Consider the following 24468-nt stretch of genomic DNA (forward strand, 5'->3'; position numbering starts at 1 on the left):
TTTTCTCTTCACAGTCGCTGGTTCTGAGGTCTGAGCTGTGTGTGCTTTGTTTGTGTATTGCTTGAACCTGGGGGAACGTTACTCATAACAAAAGTGTGGGTTGCTGTTAGGTACCTTACTGGCATTATAGCATTCCCCCATGGTAGCAAAATAGGCAATCATCTTCCATCCTAATAAGCATCCTGTGGCAGTCCTTACCCACAGAACAATGAAGTATTATGTTATTCCATAACTGGATGCTCAAAATACTCCGTTAATTATCAGAATGTCTGCAGAGGGGCACTGATCATCACTGGTGGGTTGCCTCGTGGCCTGCTGCAAAACAAAATGTTAGCTTTGGTTTGCTTTTAAAGCACAGAAGGCCTTCTTGCTGCTGGTTCCCCGCCTGCAGTTGGCAGGAGGTGATCATAAAGGGATGGAGCTGCTATTTCTTTCTTTCTTCCAATGAAACCTTGGAGCTGTAGTTAAAAAGTACAAAGTGATGGGGAAAAATGCTTTGATTCAATGTGTCCACTGATTCTTACTTGTTGGTTTCAATAGTAGGGATACAGATGATTAGAAAGGGAGACAAAGCAGACGTGTCTCTGCTCTGCTGCTGCTCTAAATTAGTGTCCCAGCCCTCTGGGTGTGGGTTGTGTGACCCATGGATGCTGCTGTCTGCCTCTGCCAGCGTTGTGTGTCCAGGAGCTGCCATCTGCTCTGCAAGGAGAGCAAGCCAACTGCACCACAGCATATGGGAACGTGTACTCGGAAAGCCCTCATCCCCCAGCAGAATGCACACGTTCATCACGTTTCCCTTTGCAGCTGGTGGTGCAGTGGGAGATGTCTCAGTGGTGAGTACCATGTGCTGCTTTGGTGGGTTTCCATGGAAGTTCCTGCAGTGCAGATGAGCATTGCTGCAGACGGTGGAGTACTGCATGCTGATAGCACCCAGCAGCATTTCTGGGTGGGCAGTGGAGTGAGGAATCTCTGCATGTGCCAGCCTGGGGCTGCAGGACCTCCCTTTGTTGAGCCCAGGATATCTTTCAGTGCTTGCTTCCATAAGCATTTCTAACCAGAGGAGGTGATTGCATTTCTTTACACTCTACAGGACTGAAGAGAAGGAAAACTCGGAAGGCTGTTGTATCAGAATTGATATACTGCAGGTATCCTAGCCAAGGAGGGAATCTAGAAGGCTAAACTGTGCATACTGGGAAACAGCTTGTGCATTGTTTTTGTTCCTGGTTAGCACCATGAACCAGCAGTAAACCTGTTTGGACAGTTGTGAATCTCCCTTCAGAAACTGCGTTGACTCTTCGCAGTGGAGCTGTGAAGTTTTTCCAGGACAGTAATTCACCATCTATTCTTATGCAGCTGTTTCCATGACTTAAGATAGCTCTTTTGGAAATACCAAGCTGACCTTAATGCTCGAGTTCCTTCTTCTGTGCCCTGCCTGCACCCTAAACTGGCAGGTTAAGAGCCCAGTCATTTCTATAGGGTCTGTCACCAGCCTGGTGTGGCTGCAGCTGAAACTTTCACAAGCTTCTGTCCATAGAGTGTGCTTTGTTCCTGTGAACAAACCACCTTGTCTCCTTCCTTTCTTCTTCCCTTTGCGATGTGAAGAGAGGAATGGCTTCATGGACTGCAGCCCTGGTTTGGGATTTGAGGTCTGACTTCCTTTTTCTCACTTATTTTCTCACTTCCATTTTTTTCTCTTCCAACTCCTCTGAATTTGACCTTGAGCCCCTGATATTGCAACCCGTTAAACTTGTGCCTCATGTAATTTATGCACAAGTTGTACCTCTGGAGGAGACTTCAAACACATTACGATTACGTGCCTGGGAAATTGTAAATACAAAGTTTTACCTTTTGAGTTTCAGTTCCCATTTGTAAGACCTTCTCAGTAAGCTGAATCTTGCTGCCAACAGACCCAAGCACTGAGAGTTTGCATGCACAGAAGCATACAGTACAACTCAAGGTACTTTATCAGATTTCTTTCCTTTTGTTTTGCTGGGTGGCAGGGGCTCTCCCTCCCATCCCCACCCATTACTTTGCAGTGAGCAGCTCCATGATCCTTCCACCTCTATTTGGGTAATACCCTCTGCTGAATTTACTGTTGTGTTGGAATCCTTAAAATTATAGGAAAGAGGGTAATAATTTGCCAACGCAGAGACTTTTGGGGCTGCTGTCGATGTGTTTATTTCTCGTTGCTGTATCTGACCTATTTTGGTTATAGAGCCAAACTGACAAAAACTGAATAAAAGATAACGGTAAATGGAACAAAACTAAATGAGCCTGGAGACTGCTGAGTGCAGGGCGGAGGAGGCAGAGAGGATGTATGACAACATTTGTCCTTATTAGGAGAGGGAGATGCAAAGAAGCGTCTGACACTAATTACATCTTGCTCTTAGCAGGAGAAGGAGCTGCACAGTGGCAGCAGGTGATGGCAGGATGCAGGTGCTGCAGGAAGCAGAGAAAACATGAATATGGAGGAGGCTGTGCTGCTTTAAGTGGAGATGCAGAGCTGCTCATCCAAGGGAGAGGCAGGATCCCTAATGGCATAGGGAAAGGTGGTGGGGGTGTGTGGTTGTTATGGGTTGTCACACAAGTGTGATGCTTGTAGACGTGCTCGACAAGTTCCTTGTTTAGACAGTGCAAAAACCCTCATTGACTTTGGTGGGACTAGAAAGCAAAGCCCAAATGGTGCAGAGTGTGACTTCCAGAGAGCTTTGAGTGTTTGGAATAAAGGTAAACTAAATAGTGGGCCTATAGCTTGTGCTGGACTTCTGACAGTGGGCGCCTGGTTTGCTCTGCAGTATCTCATGCAGCTTGTCCTCATCAGCTCTGAATCAATGGTTTCCAAAGCAGAGTGATTCTTATTTGTTGTTCTCAGTGCTATTTCAGGTCTTGAGCTCACAAGAGTGATCCGTAGGGTGGCTGGGAGTCCTGCTCCCCATGTGATATTGGATAGATGCCTCCGAAGTAGAGCAATCAAATAGTTAATGCAGAAAAGCCTGCCTCTTCTGTCTTTCAGGTTGTCCCAGCAGGGGTTGCGTTTCGTGGTTGACATTAGCTGTGTTATTCCAGCTCCTGCTTCTTTCACATCCCGCTTTTCATCCCCCCCTCCCTCCTTATGATTTTTTTTCTTTTTTACATACATCTCTTAATCAATGTGGTTAATGAGCATATTTGTCATCTGCTTATTTTTGTCTTTGTTAACACACTTTTCCCCCCCTCTCCCCCCCGCTCAGTCCAAATTAACAGTAAGCCAGCGAATTGAAGATAATGCTTCTGTGAATTATCCTGTGCTGCAGGGCAGCTTTGCATTTTCAATGCCAGACTGGCTGCAGTTTGTGCTTCCCAAACCAGGCAGTGCTGATGGGCCTTTCCCCATGGCTTAGGGTGGCTGCTCCTCGGTGGGCTCTTATTGGGAGCATCCCCAGCTGCTCATGGCCTCAGCCTGCAGGATCCCCAGGAGCAGACAAGTGCTCCCTTCTTAGGGTGGAAAGCAAAGAGTTGAATGTTACTCTTATCCTGCTGCTGTTGCCCTCAGCCCTGTGAGCTTCCTTTAGGAGAATTGCTTCTGTGGTGGCACTGCCATCCCTGAACACAGTGGACCTTCTGGCTGTGTGCTCTTCATTTGGGTTATGCACGTGAAACCTCGGCCCTGCGAGGCTCTGCATCTCAACTGAGATGCTGGGAAGGCCCTGTTCCCTGGGCTGGGCTCTTAATTGGCTCCTATTTGCTGCTAGCTTTTTCAGACTGCTGTAATGACGGCGGTGACACTGATGTGATAGGTGTGAGCGTGTAATGAAGCTGTTGGAGGCAGTTGACACGCCAGGTTTTTCAGCTGGTGGCTAAAGAAGTTGCACTGTGCTGTTGTTTGCAGTAGGAAAGCTTTTCAGCTGGGTGAGGGCAGTCTTGGGAATTGAGATTGAAGTACAGCTTGGTGTGTTTGGGAGCAGGATCATTGTGTTGCTCTGTTCCCCAGAGCTAGTACAGACATCTCTTGGGAACTGTAAAGTTTTTGTTGATGCACTAAATAGGAATCCATTGACACAGGGTGGCAAAATGGCAGAGAGAGGAGAAATCCATGGAGGCGTAGCAGTAATCTTTTTAAAATAAAGGTCTTGGTTTTTGTCATTCAATAAAAGAGAAATTAATGGGAAATGAGCAAGTAGAAATCATAATCACGGACAGGGTGACTGTGCCCAAATGTGTCCTCTGGACACGACTGGCTCTGACAACCTTGGGTCTGTCACTCACCTTCCAAGAAAATGTACTGCTTCCAATTAAGCAAAATCTGTCCTTTTTAGCTGTCAGAAACTTGCTGCTCTGATTGTTTTCTCCCATTACCGTGGTGGCTTCTGGAAGTGATGGCAGCAGGGATTTATCTGACTTCCAAGCTGATGCCAATGCTCCCTGCCTGCTGTCCTTTGGTGAGTGGGACACTGTGAGCTCCCAGCAGCAGATTGAGTTGGATTTCTTTGGAGCAATGCCATACAGATCAGGAATTGGCTTTGTAATGGCACACAAATAGACCATGTACAAACACTCATGGCATTACGTGAATGTAGCTTATAATGGATCCTTCTTTTCCCTTTAAGCTCTGTGTTACCACATGAACCGTTGTCAGACATCTGTACTTTGAGGTGTGTTTTGCACTGACCACTTTACTGATCTTTTTAATAACTACACAGAGCTAACAGCAGAGCTGAGGAGTTAGAGAAGTCTGCCCTTGAGAGCCACAGCTTTGATACTTGCTGACAGCAAGGTGAGCATGCTATGGAAGGAAGAGAGATATGAAGATGTTTCAACTGTATTGACTTGTGTAAAGCTCTGAACAATTAATTGCATTTTATTACGAGTTATTTGTCCAGAATTGCCAGCTTAAAGATATTTATAGGCACAGTGATAGTTTGACAGATTACATGAGTGACTCCATGGGGCTCTCCAATGAACATGGGATGCTTGGACAGATCCAGTAAGCTCAGTGTTCCATGTCATAATCGGATGGATGTGCCAAAATGAGGACTGCATGAAGGTGGCTCTTGTTCCAAAGTGTCTTGGAGCTCTTGGTGGGTCATGGGCAATGGCTGATCCTCCCCTATGGCGTTGAGCGAAGGGATTGTTGAGTGGTGCATGATCACTTGGGTCTAAAAATGAAGAGCCTTTGGTTAAACTGCAATGAATGACATTGATTTTGTGAAGAGGCACAAGGTGGATTCCTTTCAGCTTGTAGTGGGGACCTGTAGCTCCTCTGCTGGTTGGTGACTGCTGGTGAGGGTAGCAGTGATAGGACTTTGCCACAGCAGAGTGGATCCCAGCACTGCAGGGACCAGGGCTGCCCTTATCTGGCTCAGCTAAACTGTGCTGTGCTCAGAATGCAGGAATGGCCAAGTGGAGCTTTACTCTGAGGGATGCTGCCTGTATCCTTGTGCAGAAATAGCAGCTGGACAGCTCAAGAAGCTTTTCAAGTTTAATGGTGTGGGTTGGCAGAGTTGGAGCTGTTCAGCGACTTCTTATGGGTTTGTAGCAAAAGCTGCAGCAGGATCAGACTCAGCACTTCACCTAACACCACGTTCCTGTTCATGTTGAGCCCACTGGAAGTCTGACCTGTGAAAAACTGCTGTGAGCTGCAGGTTGTGGCTCAGCTGGCAAATGGGATTTTGGTGCTTGCGAGTGCTGCAATAGGAATCTGGGCTCTTCTCATTAGTTTCAACCTGATATGGCAGCAGCTTTTTTTTCTTCTCAAATGGGATTTGGAGGAGATGTTTTGTTGTTCTGCTTTGTGTCTGAGGGTTGGGCACGTCCTCTAGCCTGGAGAAATGAGCCACTCCATCCACAAGCTGACAGACAGGCACTTCCAAATGCCCTAGCAGTCTTCTTGGCGGAGCTTTTATATTTAAATTCTTAATTGAAATCAAGACAATAAAGGCAAGAGGGTCTTCTGGCTACAAACTGAAATGGTGGACTTCCCCTGGGTGAATTATTTCTTGCTTTTCTTTTTTCTTCTCATTCAGTTCCTGATGAAATTCCTCTCTGGAGCTGCAGTGCTAACCCAGCTCAGAAGGACCCGGCGTCGTCAGTGCTGCAGTGCTCTGCCACGTCCTGCAGCTGCTCTGAGCCTTTCATCTTGCCTTTTAGATGCTAGTTTTCCCTGCAGAAGGCTTATCTCATTCTGGATGGTGCCAGGATAATGAGAGCCTACTTTTTGTTTCAGAGGGCTTTAAATAAATAAAGTAATTGGCCCTGTGTTTTCCTCCCCTCTCTTCCATACTAATGCTCCAAGCTTTATTTACTGGTAAATTAAAGCAGAGGTTCTATCACATTCTATGTTTAAACCTACAAATACTCATTTAGACGTCAAATGTACTGAGGCTTGGGCAGGTTTGGAATGGGAAGCTTTGCATTTTGCTCGCTGTCCCTTCTGCATATGGAAGAGGTTCAGTTCCCTCCCTGTGATGCATGAAATCTGAACAGCTTTTATCTCGCTGCTTTTCTCAGCAGTCTCTGAGAGAGCAGCTCCTGCATTGGGTGCTCTGCCAGCTGCTGGGCACTCCTTCATGTGAGCACGGAGTCAGATATCCATTCCTGTTTTGGGGTGCTTGCTCGTCTCATCCTAACTTAGAAGGCCGTAGCTTATCACCATCCCGTATGGGCACACCTCTAAAGACTTAAATTATGTGACAAACTGCAGCTCTCTTTTTCAATTCCTGACCAAACTCGTAGGCACAGTTCTGCTTTGAAGTTGAGGTGTAGGTGGAATTTTGAATGGAAGAGGTCTGATCCAGCTTCTCATTATGCTCCGAGCTCGTCTCACAGCGTTGCAGTCCCACCTAAATGTTAGAGGCTGTATTTGCTCCTAAGGGGAAAGGGGCTCAGGAGGGGGTACTGACAAGGACAACTTTATCTTGTGATCTGCAATCCTAAAATGCTTTGGCCATGGAGACCATCCAGGCCACGTGCTGCATATTGCAACAGCCACAAAGCAGATTTACACTGTACCATTCCTGGGCTGCCTCGGGGGCTCAGTGGGATGTCATGCATTGGATTGATCCTTGTGTTAGGGCTGCACAGGGACCAGCAGCTCTAGCAAAGCCTTCTGTGTAATGCTGTGGGAGGTCTGTCCCTTTGCACGTGGTGTGGAGGTGAGCACAGAGCTGGGAACCTCTGCCTTGCTGCCCCTGTGCAGCTCTGCAGGCAGCAGGTGCTCCTCACAACACAGCTCACACCAAAGGACCCGATGAGAATAAATGCAATGATTTTCACCACTCAATGACCAGAATTATGCCATTTCATTAAAGCATGTCTAGACAAATAACCTAGGGGAGGGAGATATTATCTCTAATAAGTGTTTGAGGTTTCTGCACGGGGACCATGCTAAATAAACTCATGAATAGCTGCTTTTCTCTCCCAAGTATCAGGAGCCTGGGAGTGCTGGAGCCACATATGGATAACGTGATTGGCATTAACTCCTCATTAGCAGTTATGCCTGTAAGTTGCTGCTCTGTGAGGTATTGATTAGCACTTGTGGATATATATATTTTTTTGGTTTAGCTTTATTATTATAATGAGCTGCTTTCAGGAGCTCACAAAAGGAGCATGTCACAGATGAATAAGGGTTGGTTCTTATCTTGACTCGCTCTGGTGTGTGTTTAGCATTTCTTGGTTTTGTGTCAGTTGACAGCTGACACCACAAGTGCACTTTGATTGAAAATGAATGGAATAGTTGTAATGAGAGGTCTGGAGCTGCTGGCATGCCCCGTGGTGACACAGAACAGTTGATATAACACACGTTACCAAAATCTGTTTCCTTTATACGAGAATATTGTATTGGTTTTTATCTGGTAGTGGAGCAGCCAAGAGCCTTAAGTGCCCCGCAGTCTCCTGCTGCCCACCAGTGGGGCTAGAAGCTGTTGATGGTAAGCCAGAAGCTTTCATGAGCCTCACCTTTCAGCTCTCAGCTTCAGGATTGGGCATCTGGGTTGGAAACTGCAGCACCACAATGAATTGGGATGTGGCTCTCCACGTGCAGGATGGTGGGCTGGCTTCAGCTGCAGAGCTTTGCAGCAGGCTGCATCCCTGCCTGGGCACTGAGTGAGTGTTGTCCACTGTTCAGAGAGCATTCTGCTCTGCAGTTTTGAAGATAATTGCACCCTGGGGAAAGCAAAATGCAAGCCAACTGTTTCCAATGGGCATTCCACAACCAGCTTTCTGCTGGCAGTAGGCTCTCTTTAACAGTGTTTTTCCTAGGTTGTTTTCAAGACCTGTTTAACCTTATGGGGGGATGGTTAAATTACTGTGTTTTGTTTGTAACTAAGGGGGTGGACTGAGACTTGGAAATCTGGATTTGCTTTGTAATTTTGCTGACTTATCCCTTTGTATTGTGACTTCCTTGTCTTAGTGGCAGAGCTGGAGATATGTGTCTGTCATTTGGGGCAGTTGCAAGAATAGATTCATGATCACTGGTGAGACAGAATACAGTCATGCAAATAACATAGTGAATAATGTGACTTTCCATCCAAGTTGTGATGCACTTTGTGCCCATACTTGCACTGAACACAGCCCAGTCACAGCCTTGGGGTTATTGCATGAGGACCTCAGTCTCAGTGAAGGCGGTGATTGTTGATATGTTTTATATCACTTCTCATTATGTCGTGTGCCTTCAGATCAGCCCTTTTGGAATGGAATGAGTAGCAAAAGACAAATTGTGTGGTCGTGTTTGATGAGGCTCAAAAGATGTTGCAGTGCATCTTCTATTTAGGCTGTGCCAGAACAGTTGGCTTCAGGACTGTGAGGTTGCTTTCTCTTTTTATTTACAAGCTTTTTCTGTAGATAGACTTATCATCCCCAGTTAACTCTGCTGCTGAGTTTATGCATTTTTGCATTAGGTGCCAATGCACATTTTTCTTTCTTAATATACTTTCAAAGATATCCATATATGGTTAATATACTTGGAGGCTAACAGATAGGGCTGTATTTTTTTTTTTTACATACACAAAGTGATGTTTTACAATTGTAAAACTGCTGCCAGGCAGAACAGAGGGGTTGATTTGACACAACTTCAGAAAGAGCTTCTTCCAAAAGAGCTTTAACAACACTTCCTTATGGCTGCTGAAGTCAGCAGAGCTGCTGCAAAGCCACCAGCTAGCACTGGTGGAGTCCTCCTGCTGTAGCTCTGGCTGCTGGTCCATGTGCAGGCATCCATCAAACTGCATGAGAAGCCAGGAGCTTCAAAGGAAAGGTTGCTTTGGAGTGGGCTTAGCTTGCAGGGCTGCCAAAGCAGTTAGCAGAATCTTACAAGTAACTTCCCTTCCTATTAGCTCATTGCAGATGTGGACTTAGGATTTTTAAGCACCTCCTTTGGAGAAATGCTGCTTTGTACATCAAGTTGCCCAAAGAGACTGAGTCTCCATACCTGGAGATGCTCTGAACTTGAAGGGATGTGGCACTGGGTGATCTCTGGATTTCTCTTCTGACCTCTGTGAGTCCATGATGCTAAGAGCTGACGTCTGAATGATCTCTTACCTTCGTTGTGGTCATTGGAGAGAGAGAGGGAACGAGACAGGACAAATGGCTTAATTACTTCACCTGCTCTCTGAGGGTCTCCTAGCAAGAAATATCAAACAGTGAACGAAGCTGCTTTCCTCCATCTCCCATCAATAAAGGACAGATAGAAAGAGTTAGGGAAATACTTGATGAGTGGCAGAACGAGATTAATCTGCTGCTGAGGCCTATTAGATGTGGCATGGTACTTATTAACCCGGAGTGATAAATGACACTGTGGTTTTATGCAGTGCTTCTGGCAAAGGAAAGCAAAAGCTGCTCTGCAGAGCTCAGCTGTCTGTGCTTGCAGTGCTCTGTGTCCCACCCTGCTCCCCCTGCACGTGGTGTGCAGTGAGCAGAGGGCAGCTGCCTTGTCAGCCCCACTGTTGTGAGTGGGCAGCAAAAATCTGCTAGCTGAGTGAGTCTCAGTAAGTCAGTAGGTGTGTGTGATGCAGTGCAGGTGTCTGCAGTGCTGTCAAACCAAATCGATAGCTGATTGTCTGTGGGGTTTGGTTGGGGCTCTTACGAAGGAGTCGGCGTATTTTTGGAGGCAGCAAACAGCTTGGCAGAGGGATGAGAGCAAGGTTAAGCCTGAACAAGCCTCGGTCCTTGGGCTGAAATCTTTTTTACAGGGAGGGAGGCAGCAGGGAGGTGATGCTGTGAGCCTGTTGCTGAGGCAGGTGAGGTGTGGGGAGGTGGTGAAGGCTGGGTTTGAAGGCACAAGCACCTATTAGTGCAGGGAGGCTGGGAGCAGTGCCAGAGGATCCAGACACAATTCCAGGAAGCACGAGGAAGGAGGGGCTGTTACCAGCAGTGATTGTTTCGTTTAGTAATTAGTTCTGAGTTCTCCTCTAAGGCAAATAAAAGCAGAGGATGTGAGCTTCTGAGAGCTCCCCCCTCCTCTTCCCTGCACATCCACACCCTTTCTTGCACGTTTTCTTTCTTGAGGCTGTGTTCACTGAGATTGGATGGTAAGGAGCTCTGGATAGTGTTTGTTGCTCTCTTTGCTCTGACTCCGAGTAGCTTCTAACCTGAGATGAGCTGAAGATTTTATGTGCTAGAGCAAGGACACGTGCATCCAGCCTTGCCAGCAGGAAACAAGCATCCCCTCTTCTTCAGGGAAGCTTTAGCTGTATGTGAGCAGGGGATGTGCTTAGTGCCGTTGCATAATTCTTGCTGGGAGATCAGGTGCATTGCTTCATCTCCCTTGTGCTGCTTGTTTGGGTGTTTCCAGAAGCGTTCTTAATCCTCAATTACAAAGTTCTGCTCAGACTGAAGCACATGGCTCCCTCCATTCAGACCCCTTTCCTCCCTGAGAGCTGGGAGGGGCTGCCACCTCAGTGCAAGTCACCATTTGCAGTACAGTGATATTTGAAATTAGTGGCTGCTGCTGCATTGGATGTTCTTGGCACTGCTCATTGCTACCCAAAGCAAGCTGGGATTACAGCCTGTCCTCCTCTTGCCTCGTAGCTCCAGGCTATATTTAGCAGTTCGAGTTGCAGCAGATCTGAAGTTGTTCCCCTTAGCTGCAGTGGAAAGCTGATGCCGTGGCAGTGTGTTGAGGGGTGGGTGCCTTTCCATCAGGACAGCTGGACCAGCCTGCTGCAGGGACATCCCAAGAGCTGCTGCACATGCCAGGCCTTAAAGGACCCCCAGGACATCACAGCCAGCATCTTCCCAGTCCTTTTTCTTTGTGACTTACAGCTTGGAGCAGACCTTCTGCTCGTGGCTGTGGGTTGAGGGAGGTGGTGTGTCCTTACCTTTATTTCTTTTAAAAGAAGATGCTGTCATTCCAAACACGCAGCTGTCAAGATAAAATAACTGCAGCATCTTTTTCTCCAGTCCCATTACTGGGTCTCCAGGACTCTGAAACACAAAAAGTAATGTCTGAATTCGAGTCTGGGGCTGGAGATCTGTGCGAAGCCAAAATCCTCTGTCTGCACACAGCTTGCAGCTCTGGATTTACGGGTGTGAGAGCTTCACTGAATCTCAGGGCTGATGAAAACAGTGTCTTCCGATTTCAGTGGGGTTACTCTTAATTGCCTCTGTGGAGTGTAGTTACAGATGGCTAAAAACAGCACTGAAATATCCTGATCTGTTGCCAAAAGGTGGAGGGATGGAGGACAGATGCTGTAGGGGTTAAATGAATATCTTAAAGCGTTGTTGTGCAGTAGTAAAAGTGGGGTGAAGCCTGCTTGATATTGAACTGCTAGCCATTGCAAACACCCACAGAGAGAGAAAGGAATGTTAGGAAGAAAAAATAAAGTGAAAGTGAAGGAATTAGCAGTGATCTTGATCCCTGATTTTTTCCAAAAACGCATCGAAGAGAAACCCTGTTGCTCTGATCTCCTCTCTCCTCCTTTCCCCTTTGTTTTCTTTCTTCTCCCTTTCTCATAATCTGACCCCATTCCATGCGTCCTCAGTTACTTTGTGGCCCTCGTGGTTTTACTCCTCAGCAACAAGAAAGACACAAACATAAATAAAGGAAAACGTGGTCTGGGAACCGCAGCATTGAGTCGGAGGAGAATTCAGGTTGGCTTCTTCAGAGCTGAGAGATTGTCAGAAGGGAATGATTGTCGTTAGCCCGAGGTGGGCTGGGGAACTGCAGAAAGGCTCCCATAGCCCTCCTGGAGAACTGGTGTCCAACATTTGCTGTTGTTTTCATAAGCCGCTGTAAAAGTGGCAATAAAACAGCACGCAAATCAACTTTTGGTGGGGTTTTCTTCCACCCGAGGGAGGCTGAGCTCTGGCCAAGCTGGAGTCTGTGGTGTAGCAAACGAATGCATTCTCTTAATGCCTCGTTAGTGACTGTGTGCACCTTCTGCCTTGGCTGGCCTGGCAGCTCTCTCTGTGGGTAGTGGGCCCTGAGGTCCCCTGCTGTTGCCTTCATGACAGATACCAATGTTTAGTCACTGTCTTTTTCACGAGCCATTCCAGAAACCCTTCTGATGTCGTTTCAACCTCTTGACTTTCCTTCTGTTGCTGTTGTTTTTCTTTCAGGGTGGTGAAGGAGGAGATCTCAGATGACAACGCCAAGCTGCCTTGCTTCAATGGAAGAGTGGTGTCCTGGGTACGTCGGCCGTGTCTGTGTGTGTGCTGTCTGATGGTGGGCATGGCAGTGGGGTGGGGGTTGGTGGCAAGGGCTTCCCTTCCCTCTGCTGAAGGATCAGCTGAAGCATCCTGGCCTGCATTACCAATTGTGCATTACTTTTTATGCTCACATCTATCAAACTGTGGTGCTTATCTGCCTCTATTCGCTGCTAATTGTTGGAGAAATAACGTGTCAATCTTACTGGGAGTTAATTGTTCACAGTTTTGGAGCCCTTTAATTATTCACTGGGGCTGCTGTTAATTGCATTCACGTGTTTTAGGACGAGCAAAGTTGGGTTTTACCTTGTGGAAGAAGCATGTTTGGGGCAGGGCTGTTGCCTCATTTGGTTTCCAGCATCATGGATCTGACTCTTCCTCATCAGAACACGTGCCTCAGCTAGTGGCAGATGGTTTGTGAAAGAACCCCAAGCTATCTGATAATTGTCATCCTCACTATAAATTCCTGCAGTGTATAGTTGTGTATTTCTCATCCAGACAATGTACTTGAACTCTTAAGTGCACCCGATACTGCTTAGCAGACTCCTCCCAGCTCCTCTCTTCACTGATGCAGTGACTGCTTTGAAGTTCTCAAGATGACTGATGTGGAGAAATTCAGGTTTCATCTCTTTTAATAACATTTGAATCCTTCTATTTGTCATAGGTGGGCACTTTGATCTTAGTGTCATATGCAGGACTGATTTCCATAGAGGAGAGCGTTCAAGGGAGGATCTGCAAGTCTTTAGTTGCTGCTTACTTCTGCTGCCCTGGGAACTCAGTGCACAATTAGTGTAGCATTGAATTGGAATCAGTGCTCCTCCTTGGGTGTTTGGACCTCCTCTTGTTCTCCTCCACATCTCATCCTTTTGATTTTGGAATGGGTTATTTTGATTGAATAAATTATACAGGACAGAGGGCTGCTGCTTCCTCGATTTATAGGTTGCCTTTTATTTGGTTTTTATCTTCCTTTTTTTTCTCAGAATTTTAGAGATTGCCATTAGTTATATGGCGGAGTCCTTCATCTAATACTTACTACAGTAAACACAAACATCCTATTTCCTGCCGTGTTCAGAGAAGACAAAAGGGAAGAGTTAGTAACCATCCTTGCAGTGTTTGAGGTTTTCCTTGTCCCCCAGATTGCGGAAGTGCACAAACAAATATGTGATTATTTGGTCTCAGAGAAGGCTTGCACCTCTTGTGATTGATGTCTCGTTGTTGTGCCATGCTATTTGTGCTGGAAATCTCATGCAGTTTGTTCTGGAGTTAGGGCAGTGTAGGCGTTTCTGTGCCAAAATAACAGCTCATATCTGGGGCTGCCATCAATCTCTGGCCTGATGAATCTGCTTTCACTTCTGCAGTAGCAGAGGATGAAGCTTGTTGTTGATACAGATCTTCCCTTCTCGTTAGCACAGTGTTTTAATTTTGCTGCATGCAGCATTAGACATAGCACCCTAACTTCCCCTCCCTGCTTCCTTTCCCTTTGGCCAAGTGTGTTAAATCAGAGTGCCCTTGAGCAGCAACACAGGCCCTCAGCAGCTTTTTCCACTGCCTGCTTTGCTCGTTTTGCCCTCCTGCCCTCTTCCTCATTTCCTTGCACGTGTTGCCACAGCCTGCCCTCCTGATGAACTTCATCTCCAAAGACCTTCAGCGCTCTCCTGTCCACAGTTTGGGTTCTGCACCCTGTGAATGTGAGGTGGGAACCTCCAGTTCCAATTGCAGCTGACTTGCAAACCACTTTGTTTTACACTTGATGCATCCGATCAGATGTTACAAAAAGGCTGTGAAGAGCTCTTGAGGATTCAGGGCAAAGTGGTGAAAACCAAAACCAAACTGCGTGTGTGATGGAGCACAGTTGCTGCAATGCTCTGTGGCTGTTAGGAGCTGCTTCCTCCCGTTCTTTGTAGTTACTGGCACACGTGCAGGTGGTGTGTGACACCAGTGTGGGCTCGTGCAGCTTGTGGCTGGAGGTGGAACCAGGTCTGGGGAGAGGACGAAGAGGTGAGAAGGTAAAAAGAAAAATTCAAGCATACAGTGTTTTTCCCTTCTCCTTGCACAGGGCAGGGCCAGCTCGCAGTGGAAGCTGGGATTGAGGAAGGAGTTGGCTGGTGACCACAGCCAGGTCTGAGCTGGCTGCCTCCCCCCCCCCCCAGCCCCTATTGCTCAGTGCTGGCACTTCACCACGTTTTTTAGGAAGGCTTTGTGACATCTGGGAGCGGTTCCCTGACTGGCTGCTGGGGATGTGCACCATCCTATTGGCTGACAGTGATGTCAGAGCCTTCTTGCTTTCTTTTTCTTTTTTTTCCCCTTCTCTATTAGCTAGGTGCCAACAGATAATGCTCGTCCTGTTTGTATATAAGTTTTTAGGCACTGTGTTTGCCATTGGGGGGGGGGTAGAAATGTTTCTCCTCCCGTGCAAGGAACTCAGGAGTGGTAGGAGGTCTAAGTGCATTGCTAAGTGCATTGCTGCCTTTTGGCACATAACTGAGGCCATGAATGAAAATTGACATGAGCAGATTCTTGTTGGTATCTGATGTTTAAAAGGAAGGGGTTTCAGGGCCTCATCTTCACAGGTCATATCATAGAATGGCTTGGGTTGAAAAGGACCTCCAAAGGTCATCTCTTTTCAACCCCCCTGCGCTGGGAAGGATCACCAAGCACTAGAGCAGGCTGCCCAGAGCCACATCCAGCCTTGCCTTGAATGCCTGCAGGGATGGGACATCCACAACCTCTCTGAGCAGCCTGTTCCAGCACGTCACCACCCTCTGAGTGAAAACCTTCCTTCTGTACGTACCCACATTCATCTTCTCACGGGCTGGAGTGGAGTGTTAGGACCTCTGGGGGAAAGAGGAGGCAGGGAAGGAGCAGGCAGGTTGGCGAGAAGGCAGGGGACTTGAAGGGAAATGGAAAGAGCGTGCCAGGTGAGGGGGAACTGCAGATCCTCAGGTTGTGAGAGCCCTTCTCTTTGCAGAATTAGGGTTGGGTGGTTCTGCTCTGCTATGCATGAGAGTTCTGAAGTTGGATTGAGAAATCTGTGATTTTATAGGAAACGCTTTCAACCCGTAGCTGAGCACAGCACTGTGAAGTCACTGTCACAGATCCCAGTGGCTCTTCTCAGCTATTCCTTCAGCCCCTGCTATCAGTCCCTCACTTCCCTCTGTGTGAGAGGAATACTGAGAGCTGCTGCTATTCCCAGTAGCGGTGGCAGTTGAAATAATGTGATCCCCACACTGGTGGACTGCTTGGTGTATAGGCAGATGAGGTGTGAGAGCAGGGCACACCAGTGTTTGCTCCTTCCCCTTCCCAGACTGGTTCTCTTTTGACATATTCAGCCGTGAGTGTTGACCAGGCTGGTTCCTTGAGCTGCCTTCATGCCTGAGCAGGTTTGTTGTGCTGTGTGGCTGCTATAAAAGGCAGTCTTCTCCATAATTAAGTGAAAAGCATAATGCAAATATGGTGTGGGGGTGAAAAAGGGAAATCAAGAGAGGTGAAGCAAGTCGGTTCAAGGACTCAGTGCAGCAATAAGAACCTGACACTGTGAGCACTCCCTGGCTTGGTGGCACTGCTCAGCTCCAGCAGGGGAGTGCCGATTTGTTTGCATTTCAGAGTCCTTAGAGGTGGGATGACATTGGCTGCAGAGCAAACAGCACTCAGTGTGATGGAATGAACTGAATCAACAGTTGCAATTAGCTGCTCTCTTCTCTGTTAGCTTCCTCCATGTGAACCACACAGAAGTCATCCACGTTTCCCAGTGAAACTGTGTTTCAGTGCCACTGTGTGGCAGTCTCATGGCACATCTTCCTTGTTCAAGACAGTATGGTAGTGGAGCATTTTATTCCTTCTGTGGCATGCCAAAGAGAAGGACACAGTTTAGCATGCTGTAAATGATTTACGGAGCACTCCATTTGCTAGAGGAGGAAATGAAGAACTCCTGGGAGCAGTGAGTGTTTGATAGTTATTCTGGAGTTAATCTTTGATAAATTAACCAGTTCTTGTCAGAATCACTTGCATAGGGCTAGATCTACACAGCAAAAAAACAAAGCAGAGACCTTGCTGCCTCTTAGCGGAGGGTTGTTATTCGAGCATTTACTTAATTAAAGACCTTATATTGTTTAAAGTGGTTCAGCAGAGGGATTAGATGATTCAGGGGATTGGTAATTGGATATAGGCCTTTCCACTTTCAGGTCAGTAGTTCAAGTCCAGCCTCTGTTGGTGGTGGACAGCAAGTGGTGTGTGGTCAGCGGGCTGTTGAGATAAATAAGCAAATCAGTTTTAGCTTCTTTTCTAGCACCTCCTTTGACACAATCAATGTAGAAAACCTCTTTCATCTAGGTGTGTGAAAGGTGCCTGTCACACAAAGCATCTGTCCTCTTCTTGAAAAGTACACAGGAGAGACACCAGGCTGTGGATAGGCGAAGTGGGGGGAGTTGGTCTTACTGAAATGTAGCATCTGCTGTCCGTTGGTACATTGTTAGAAGCTACAAACGAGGAGGGTGGGGAGAGGAAGGCCGACTTGTTCTCCTTTCTCCTATTTATCTGCTAATTAAAGATGTCAGAGCAGCTATGCTGAATGGAGGTGGTCTTTCTGTCCTGAATTTATTGGAAACGAGATTGAAAGGATCTGCTGTGACATGTCCATCTCTGTGACCTTTTATTCCACAGCCTCCCTCGTAGTAATTGAGGATGTTGGTAGGAAAAAGAAATTATATCTCCAGCACTGGTCTTTATGGGGAGAATTTACAGCCTGCCTCGTAGTGGGAGCAGAGCATGTAGTAATCCCAAGCACACCGGGCTGCGTATGGAGACAGCTCTGAGATACAGTGCTTGGTCCAGACTGGATTTTGGATTTCCCTTTACTGGAGGGACTTTAGAAGCTGTAGTATCTTCAGCATCATGGTGTCAGGTTTCAGCTTTTGCTTTTTTATTTTGTCATCACAAAACCAAGCTGAACTTGCAGTCCTGCAGTATGTGTGCCTTTTGCAAGGAATGCTGACAAGTTGCTTGGGGAACAAAAGCACTCTCCCTGCCCACGAGATCATTTGTTCTGAGGTGAGTAGAGCTTCTGTGGTGTTCACAGGAGCTTTGTGTACCCTAGCTGATGATGATCTCATGTTGAGGCTGAATGGTAATATGATTTTATGAACCAGTAGAAGGAATTTGTGCAAGCAGACACTAAGCACTTCCTCTCATGTCTCCCGTGGATACTCAGAGTATGTAGCAAAGCAGCATCTGAGCACGTGTCAGAGTGGAGGAACCTGTGCAGATCTGTGTAATTCTCTTCTTTCTTTTGACAGCTGGTCCTGGCTGAGAGCTCCCACTCCGACACAGGCTCACAGTGCACCGAGAGCCATGCAGACCTTCCACCTCCCATCGAGAGGACAGGTGGCATCGGAGACTCCCGGCCTCCATCGTTCCAGTAAGAGCCACTTGGCTTTTTATTCCTGCTTTAAACCAAAAACACGGTTTCTTTGTGTCTGTTCCCTGCATTTCTCCCTGCTGCTGCAAGCTGGCATCTGTTGTTACTGCTAGAAAAATAATAGGCTTGTTAGAACTGGGGAGAGCTGGCACTGTCTTGCTCTTGAGCATTACTTACACAAAACCTGAACTATGCTAAACTTCAAAGAGCTGAAGTGGTGGATTTCATCACTTTTCATTACCATAAATGTGGTGTATGTGCACTGAAGCTTGGAACTGTTAATCAAGAGGCAGTGAATTTACTCCAGTTGCTGCACAGTGAACAGGAGCAATTGACAGACAAGCTTTCATGGGGGTTAGAACAGCACTGGAGAGCCCACATCAGAGCTGAAGCCTGTGTTCCTGTCTTCTCCTGCACTAGCTGCCAGAATTCTCTGCTTTTTCTTTTCTCTGTGGATAACCAGATGGTGGTATTCCCCAAGCCTTTCATGCATCTGTTGTGAATTTGGTGTTAATGTCCAGAAGCCCTCTTTCTCTATGTATGGGAAATCTGCCCCATCTGTCTTGAGGCGTGAGAAGTGTCATTTGCTAACTGAATTGAGCTGTCAGGGCCTCTCATGTCTGCAATTTGGCAGAGCTTCTCCTGCTCATCACATCTGTGAGTACTGACGTTCTCTTTTTGAGCCCCTTTTGCTGCAGGGACCAGAGTGTCAAGCAGCCCTCGGATGCAGGGGTTAATGTTGGTTTCATTTTCTGCTCTTGACTGGCACCTTGCGTTGTGCTCTGAATTGCTGACATGAACAAATAGCCAGAAGGACGGGCTAGGGAGCCAGTGGTTCGTTGGTTTTGCAAGGGAAACCCAGCCTTGACGTGCCCATTGTTACGTTCCCTCTGCTGTTTGTGATATGTGTTGCCTGGAAGAGCCCTGGGTGTTCTGCATGAGCCTTTTACAGACAAATGTGTTTTAGAGGGGACAAGAAATCTTAAGAAATAACGATCCCTGCCTGTCACTGTGGTTTTTTTTTGCAAGGGTTTTACTGCCCTCATGCGTCTGTGAATTGCTTTGTGCTGACCAGGGGAGGTTAGTATGAATACAGTCACATGGCTTGCAAGCATAAGTAGTTCTTTGTCTTCCTGCCCTATACCTAAATGTAATAACTGCAAGATTCTTTTCCAGGAAGTAATTACATTGCAAGTTAGGCACAAGACTGTGTTTTTGGAACCATGCTGCTGATAACTGTATGCATTCAGACAGGTTAAAACTGTGATCTGCTTGCTAGTGTACCTGCTGCACTCTGGGGTCCAAAGAATCCTGCCTGTGACTTTCTATTTCCACAGCACACACAGGACAGAGGAACTCACTTGGTTACTTGCCCCTTCCCTTCTGTTGAGCTATCTGCTTGTAAAAAGACAACCCATCAACATCCATCCTAGATATAAAGATTCTGAGTGATGAAGTATTTTGAAATGGATTGTTTCTCTTGGACTAGCAAAATAAGTTGAGTTGCTCAATCTCTAATTGCAAAGCATGACTTCCAGAACTTGAATTGTGACTCTTAGCTCCTATCCTTCTTTGAAATGACAGATCTTGAGATTTTGGTTTATGGTTCTACAGAAGTGTGCTTGGTGCTGTTGTTGCAATACTCTTTCCTTCTAAGAATGATTAGTGCAATCCTGTGTCTTGCACAGCCCTAACTTCACTATCTCTTTGTACTCACCTATCACGTCCCTTTCTGTGACTGTCTTATCTTCTTGACTCCTAAGTCCCTGAGTTTTTATTTGCTCAATTAAAACTAACAAGAGATCTGTCATCTCCTGTCTTCCTTCTGCACTGCTGATAGAGGCCTTATTTATCCAAGAAGCCCCAACCAAGCTAGGTGTTGGGTAATTGTGCAAATAAAAATGTTTCCTGGTCTACAAAGAATACAAGAAATGGATGGAGCAGAAAGGCAAGCAACGCCTTCCAAGGGAACAAGATAATTATCAGAGGTGAAGTGATAATTCATCAAAGCTGTCTGACAGTACTGACATCTTGCTCCAATCACTGATTTCAACCCGAAGAAAATTTCCTTTTTCCTCTTTGCTGAAGGTCCTGAAGCTCAGCCTGTGTTTCATGCTCCACTGCTTCAGCTCACCCCTTGCCAAATCCACGTCCATCTGAATGGGTGAGGCTGCTCCTGGGTTAGTGGTGGAGGTGCATGTGTGACCTCTGCTCTTCCTTGCTGACGTTTGCCCACAGCTCTTGGGTATGTACGTCAGAAATTGAATTGAATTTGCTCAGCGATGGGAGAGGAAACAGGCCAGCTGGAAGCCTGGAAAATGCTTTAGGACTGAGTAAGTAACAGCAGTAGTCACGAGATGGTGCTGCTGAGATGTCTGGGTGCCTCGCAGGGCTGGCTGGCTGAGCTCTGTGCCCTTCTTTGTGTGTGACAAAGGCAGAGGATGCTGCCTTAGGAAAAGTTGTTACCCCCTTTCAACTCTATTGGGCTGACCTGAGGAATGCAGGTGTACTTGTGTCAGTGCTTAAATGCATGCTTCCATGTTGGTAGCTTCGTTAGGGCTTGGGCAGTGCATTCAGATGTTTTCTCGAATAACAGCCTCTTTCCTAATTTGTGTGGTGGGCATGTCAGTACATTTCACTCGTGCAAAGCAAGTGTGTGGGTGTGCCGTTGCAGAAAGCTTTCAGCAGTCCTCTTCAGTGGAGCTGTAGAGATGTGCTTGCCGTGCCAGCTGTTTGCTCAGGCTCCTGCTGCTGCACAGCAGTCTCCATGCACTGAGTGCCCATCCATCAGGCTGAGCAGATGCCCAGGTTTCACCATCAGTGACAGAGAAAAGAGCATCCCCGTGGTGCCCTCTGCTCCGACCAGCTCTGCTTTGAGTGGCTGATCTCTTTCTTCAGCACTGACCTTGGAACAGATGGTTGCAAGGAGGTGGTCTTACTCATTCAGTGTGCTACGTTACAGCTACTGCTGTTGGTTTGCAGACATGTCTGCTGGAATTAGAAGAAAAAAGCAGGCTTGTTTATGTGAATCGAGAAATGGCCCTTTCTCAGTGCTTGAAGTTCAAGAATAAGGAGCTGGAGTTGGTTGTTTAGATTCATCCCAGAGAGTGGCCCTACGCCACAGGGCAGAATTCTCTGCTGCCTCTTCGAAACCTTTTGTTCTGACTAATTAGTTGTAGGAACAAGAAACTGGCTCTCAGTGGAGCCCTCACAAAAGGATAATGGAAGAAATGTGGCCACGGAGGTGGTCGTTGGGATCTTTCTGCTTTTTGCCCAAAGCTTGTTTGCTCCTAATGGCCCTTCACAGCGACTCACTGGATGGGGTGCTGTGCTGCTCTACCATAGCTGTGTAGCTTTCAGATGGTTGAGAAGATGAGGAAAGGACCTGGGGTCTGTCTCAGTGTTACACTTAATTGTCTCAAGCTTTGCTGTGACTTGCAGGACTTGGGCTTTCAAGGTCAGCACTTTTAAAGCAAAGTGGCTGCAGCTTCTGCCCCTTTAGCTGGCTGCTGTCAGGGAAGCAAGACTGTCTGGAGAGGAACAAGCACTTGAGGACGTGTGCCAAAGCACAGAGTTTGGATTGTATAGATTTAGAGAAATTGTAGGAAAGGCAGTTTTGTTCCCAGTTGGACTACTTCTTGAGCATGAGCCCCTGCTAGGGCATGTGCTGTGCTGGTATTAGAGGAGGAGCTTCCCATGTGTATCGTGATCTAATATGATCCCTTCTCTGTGTCTCAGGGCATGGCTGTTGAGCTGTCTTTTCCCTCTTCAGGTGGTTTTAAGGTGAATAGAGCATTCTGGGGGAGCTTGCTCTGCAGCTGCCAGCTCTGCAGCTCATCTGTGTAGTAGTTTCAGGATTCTAAACCAACTTGCTCACTGATCCAACCATTCTTACCCAGAAATAAAAACAAAAAGAAGATGACTTCACTGTTTCTTCCTTGTGTGTTTTCTAACAGCCCAAATGCTGCCAGCAGCCGGGATGGACTGGACAATGAAACAGGAACAGAGTCAGTTATCAGCCACCGTCGGGACAGACATCGGCGGAGAAACAGAGAAGGGCACGAGGATGGTGAGTCTGGATCACACTGCCCCTTTTTCACTTAGAAAAAAGATTCTTCTGTTGTGCAGAGCAACAACTGATGTTGCATGAGTACTGCAGAAGAGAAGTGCCTACGTTCCTGCATGCTGTGAGGGACTGTTATTACTTTAATAGAGGAATTTGGTAATTGCTTTGAGACGCTTTGAAGCTCAGCGTTTTTGAAGAGCTCTAGGTTACCTACAGCAAAGTGGCAGGGAGATACTTTGGGATGATAGACAGAACTTTCTGTAGTAGTAGAAGACAATTATCCTTCCCCAGGTTAACAACATAGCCAGCACTGAGTTCTGAACCATCGTGGCAAGACTGCCTTGCTCAGGTTTGCCCACTTAAAGGGAGACCACATTATCTGTATGAAGTATTGGGAGTTTGCACTGTAGGCCGTTGGAAAGCCTTGTTATTTTAGCATTGCAGGATCTGAGCCAAAATCCTCTGTAATGATTTCTGCTGATTTCTCTCTGCTTGGACCCACGGTGGTGTTGTGTGCTGGTACAGCTGCAGCACACTGGCTCTGAAGATCCCTGTTTTTAAGCACGCATATAATGCAGAACATAATCTCTTGCCTCTAGTCTGTACATCAAAGTGAACTTTCTTTTTCATTTGTTGCCAGGCAAGAATTTCCAGGCTTAATTAAGAATTAATAGGTGCCAACCTTTGAGTCTGAAATGGACCAGAATATGGAATACTTGGGCACAAGAGATGCCATCACAGGCTTTATTCACAGCTCCACCCACTGAAGTATTAGAAAAGCACAAGTTGCATGTAGTGTGTATTAAAAGCAGGTGTCTTCTGTTCATTTTGCCCTTCCAACTTGTAAGTGACTCAGTGGATGAAAATTGCTCAAATAGTGGGTGGAGCACAGAGCTGCCTTTGCATGCTATTGCCTCCAGATCCCCGTGGGGAATCACAGAAACAGGGAGAATCTTTGAATAAGTGTCGTGGTGAAAACTTTGTACTGGAAGAATGTTGAAAGGTGATTTGTTTTTCACATTCACGTGTCGCCTGCCTCCTTTGTTGCTTCCTCTTCCTCTTTTTAGAAGCTTTGTGAGCCTGATGAAAGGTGAAGCATAGGCAGACAGACTTTATGGTCTCATTTTTAATTCCCTCTACCCCAGCTTTTGCTCTTCTTTGTGTTACATTCCATAAGAAGGGAAAGGGAAGTGCTGGGACCCTCCCTAAGTTGTCTGCCCCCTCTTTTTTCTTCTTCCCCTAGTGTCTGAAAGTGCCAGGTCTTTTGTATGGATTCTGGTTATGTTCCTTTACACTGATCTCTTAGGGCTACTCCTGTAACTCGTTGGGCTGTAAAGAAAGCTGCTCAGCAAAGTGTCCCTGTGCAGGGATGTTGTTGTCTTTACCTTCAGTGCATTATGATTCCTCTGTGTCATGTTAAGATTCCAGGCTTGAACTGAGCAGGGAAATATGTCAAAGCCTACACAGAATGCACTTCCCTTGTAGAATCAGATTGTGCCAGTTTACCTGAGGGACATTGGCTGTGTTTACTGTAGGCTGTCTCTTTGCCAGATGATTTCTTGTATATTACAAGCTCTCTGTATGGGTTTTCTTTTCGTTAGAGGCTTAATGCTTTAACTTGCTGAGTTAACACTTGACATAGCTGAATGCCCTTCATTTCTGCTGTGTCTCTTCTCTGCTCATTTACTGTATGGCAGCATTAAGCCCTGAGGGTTGTGCACCAAAGAGCTAAAAATACCATCTTCACATTTCCCTGCCTGTCTTAAGTGCATGTTATCCTTTGTACTCATATGTGTCCCTCCCTTCCTGCCTGGTTTAGTGTGACCAGAGCACGTGCTGTAGGCTGCCTTTGGCTTCAGTGAATGGGTCTGTATTAGTTCAGCTGAAACTGGCTTCAGCTTCAGGAAAGCCAGCTGAGGGATCATGTGTTAAATGGGGGAAGAGTCACAGGAGAAGGGGGAGAGTGGTGGGGAGAGGCAGCAGGGTCATGACTCCTGCTTCACAGCCGGTTTTGGGGGCATTGGGAGGGAGTGGTAAATCCTCTTTTCCTTACAGAAAGAAGGAAATGCAGCTAGTGCGTTTCACTTGGTCCTGTAGAGACTTGTTTAACTAATACCAAAATTATAGCTCTAGTAATTCATAGAGAGGCAGGAAGTGTGATCCTCACTGGAGCTCTGCTTTGCCCGCAGGTTGTTCCACAGGTATTGGTTATGCAAGTAGCCAGGACCCGAGCACGGTACTGTCAGCTCACTGAGCTGTACCATAACACATACCACAATGTGTCTGTCACTGCTGGAGCTCGTTACTGGTGTGAAGTGAGTGTCAAAGAGTTACCCACCCTAACCATGAGGATATCCCTGGCTGTTGCATGAAG

At 46.8% G+C, this 24468-nt stretch overlaps 1 protein-coding gene across 2 annotated transcripts in view; it reads left to right on the forward strand.

The window, feature by feature from the left end:
- DVL1 (dishevelled segment polarity protein 1) overlaps positions 1–24468 on the forward strand; it is a 51275-nt gene that overhangs the window by 9871 nt on the left and 16936 nt on the right. For both annotated transcript variants that reach the window (XM_065738000.1, XM_065738001.1), the window contains exons 2-4: positions 12529–12598; positions 17907–18028; positions 21985–22097. In XM_065738000.1, coding sequence (XP_065594072.1) covers positions 12529–12598; positions 17907–18028; positions 21985–22097 — 305 coding nt within the window. The remainder of the gene's footprint in view (positions 1–12528; positions 12599–17906; positions 18029–21984; positions 22098–24468) is intronic.

This window comes from Cyrtonyx montezumae, unplaced genomic scaffold (assembly GCF_038088225.1).
Source record: "Cyrtonyx montezumae isolate F1298 unplaced genomic scaffold, pur_monq_1.0 scaffold_21, whole genome shotgun sequence".
NCBI classification, from domain to species: Eukaryota; Metazoa; Chordata; class Aves; order Galliformes; family Odontophoridae; genus Cyrtonyx; species Cyrtonyx montezumae.